The sequence below is a fragment of the Scomber scombrus genome, unplaced genomic scaffold (genome assembly GCF_963691925.1).
Source record: "Scomber scombrus unplaced genomic scaffold, fScoSco1.1 SCAFFOLD_177, whole genome shotgun sequence".
NCBI classification, from domain to species: domain Eukaryota; kingdom Metazoa; phylum Chordata; class Actinopteri; order Scombriformes; family Scombridae; genus Scomber; species Scomber scombrus.
Genome location: NW_026910158.1, coordinates 40,402 through 43,381, shown reverse-complemented (window position 1 = coordinate 43,381; position 2,980 = coordinate 40,402). Strand labels below are relative to the sequence as shown.

General features: G+C 35.7%; 1 protein-coding gene across 1 annotated transcript in view; it reads right to left on the bottom strand.

Moving 5' to 3' along the window:
• Positions 1-408: 408 nt before the first annotated feature.
• LOC133976773 (insulin-like growth factor-binding protein 7) overlaps positions 409-2,980 on the bottom strand; it is a 6,329-nt gene continuing 3,757 nt past the window's right edge. Inside the window, exons 3-4 of the mRNA XM_062414972.1 lie at positions 2,154-2,280; positions 409-880 (exon numbers count right to left, since the gene is read on the bottom strand). Of these exons, the coding sequence (XP_062270956.1) occupies positions 858-880; positions 2,154-2,280 (150 nt within the window). The 3' untranslated portion in view covers positions 409-857. The remainder of the gene's footprint in view (positions 881-2,153; positions 2,281-2,980) is intronic.

Here is a 2,980-nt window from a genome sequence, read left to right as displayed (position 1 = left end):
CTTGCCTTCATATTTTAAGGGTTAGGGTTAGCTATAACTTACTGTGTGTTTTTACTGTAGTTAGTTGGCAAAGTTTTTAAGGTACTAAACGAGACATAACTCTTCTGCACATGTTTAACATTAAAGTCACATAATTACTTCATATTTCAATCATTCGGATGTCTTCACTAAAACAAACTTTGTCCGTGGGTCTGCATGACGTACTGAACCGCACCATGTTTCCATTAATAACCCGAACCCACCAGATCACTGACTTACTGGTGATTCAGCCGTCTGGAGCATCTTCAGCAGGAAATGTATTTTGTAGTTTCATTCTACAGAAAATGTGTTCGGGTTAGCGGTGAAGAGACGTGAGAACCTGAAGAATAATAAAAGATCAGTGACAGAATATTTATTGTATTTCAATGATTTTCTTTTTAAAGAATTTTTACAATTTTTTTCACAAAACTTTGTCAATTACAAATGTGATGAATATAAAAATCTTTATTGATTCTGCAGTAAAAACAGAAACTACAGTTTAAGAGCATATAATTGGTTATTGATTACAGTCAATATTTAATAACAAACGTAAGACATTCGAAAGATAAGTTCACTTTAAACAGAGTTTAATATTTTTATCCATATCATTGCCGTTGCCACGGTGACCGGCATCCGTTGCTACGGTGACCAGCATCTTAGCCGTTGCTATGTTGACCACCATCAGTGGTTTGAACTCTTTAAAAAAGCCTGACTGATTTCAGTTGAAATCATCGAAGATTGTAACACGATAATAAAAGATAAAAAATGAATGAATTCAACTCAGAAAACATTAAAACATCTGCAGAGGAGATTCCTGCGATGATCTTCTTATCAGCTGATCACAGCTCATCTTCCTTCGTCACTGAGAGGAAATGACATCAGTCAGAGAAAGAAGGGGGGGGGGGGGGGGGGGGGTAGAGAAATGGAAACCAATGAAAAACCTCGACCAATCAGGATATTTATTTATTTGTTTATATATGAGGTCACTGCAGTGTTTATATGTGAGGTCACTGTAGTGTTTATATATGAGGTCACTGCAGTGTTTATATGTGAGGTCACTGTAGTGTTTATATGTGAGGTCACTGCAGTGTTTATATATGAGGTCACTGCAGTGTTTATATATGAGGTCACTGCAGTGTTTATATATGAGGTCACTGTAGTGTTTATATGTGAGGTCACTGCAGTGTTTATATGTGAGGTCACTGCAGTGTTTATATATGAGGTCACTGCAGTGTTTATATATGAGGTCACTGCAGTGTTTATATGTGAGGTCACTGCAGTGTTTATATGTGAGGTCACTGCACTGTTTATATATGAGGTCACTGCAGTGTTTATATGTGAGGTCACTGCAGTGTTTATATGTGAGGTCACTACAGTGTTTATATATGAGGTCACTGCAGTGTTTATATATGAGGTCACTGCAGTGTTTATATATGAGGTCACTGTAGTGTTTATATATGAGGTCACTGTAGTGTTTATATATGAGGTCACTGTAGTGTTTATATGTGAGGTCACTGCAGTGTTTATATGTGAGGTCACTGCAGTGTTTATATGTGAGGTCACTGCAGTGTTTATATGTGAGGTCACTGTAGTGTTTATATGTGAGGTCACTGCAGTGTTTATATGTGAGGTCACTGCAGTGTTTATATGTGAGGTCACTGCACTGTTTATATATGAGGTCACTGCAGTGTTTATATATGAGGTCACTGTAGTGTTTATATGTGAGGTCACTGCACTGTTTATATATGAGGTCACTGCAGTGTTTATATATGAGGTCACTGTAGTGTTTATATGTGAGGTCACTGCAGTGTTTATATGTGAGGTCACTGCAGTGTTTATATATGAGGTCACTGCAGTGTTTATATATGAGGTCACTGCAGTGTTTATATGTGAGGTCACTGCAGTGTTTATATATGAGGTCACTGCAGTGTTTATATATGAGGTCACTGCAGTGTTTATATATGAGGTCACTGCAGTGTTTATATGTGAGGTCACTGCACTGTTTATATATGAGGTCACTGCAGTGTTTATATATGAGGTCACTGCAGTGTTTATATGTGAGGTCACTGCAGTGTTTATATGTGAGGTCACTGCAGTGTTTATATATGAGGTCACTGCAGTGTGTGTTTGTTTACCTTTCTTGACGATGATGTCATCGATGGACTCCACCACGTGAATGGCTCCGACAGCCGACGCCTCGCCTTTGGAGTTGGTGGCATGACACTCATACGAACCTTCTTCTTCTGTGGTGAGCGGAGAGATCTGAAACACATGAAGAAGAACTTGATTGGTCCAACAGAAAGCTATAGATATGACATCACTTCCTGGTGGTCTCTGTGGACTTCAGTCGTATCATGATGATGTCATCATGTAGTCTTATCATGACGATGTCATCATGTCGTATCATGTGTGTATATTAATGTGTGTATATTAATGTGTGTATATTAATGTGTGTATATTAATGTGTGTATATTGATGTGTGTATATTAATGTGTGTATATTGATGTGTGTATATTAATGTGTGTATATTAATGTGTGTATATTAATGTGTGTATATTAATGTGTGTATATTGATGTGTGTATATTAATGTGTGTATATTGATGTGTGTATATTAATGTGTGTATATTAATGTGTGTATATTAATGTGTGTATATTAATGTGTGTGTATATTATTGTGTGTATATTAATGTGTGTATATTAATGTGTGTGTATTAATGTGTGTGTATTAATGTGTGTGTATATTATTGTGTGTATATTAATGTGTGTGTATTAATGTGTGTGTATATTATTGTGTGTATATTAATGTGTGTGTATTAATGTGTGTGTATTAATGTGTGTATATTAATGTGTGTATATTAATGTGTGTATATTAATGTGTGTATATTAATGTGTGTATATTAATGTGTGTATATTAATGTGTGTATATTATTGTGTGTATATTAATGTGTGTGTATTAATGTG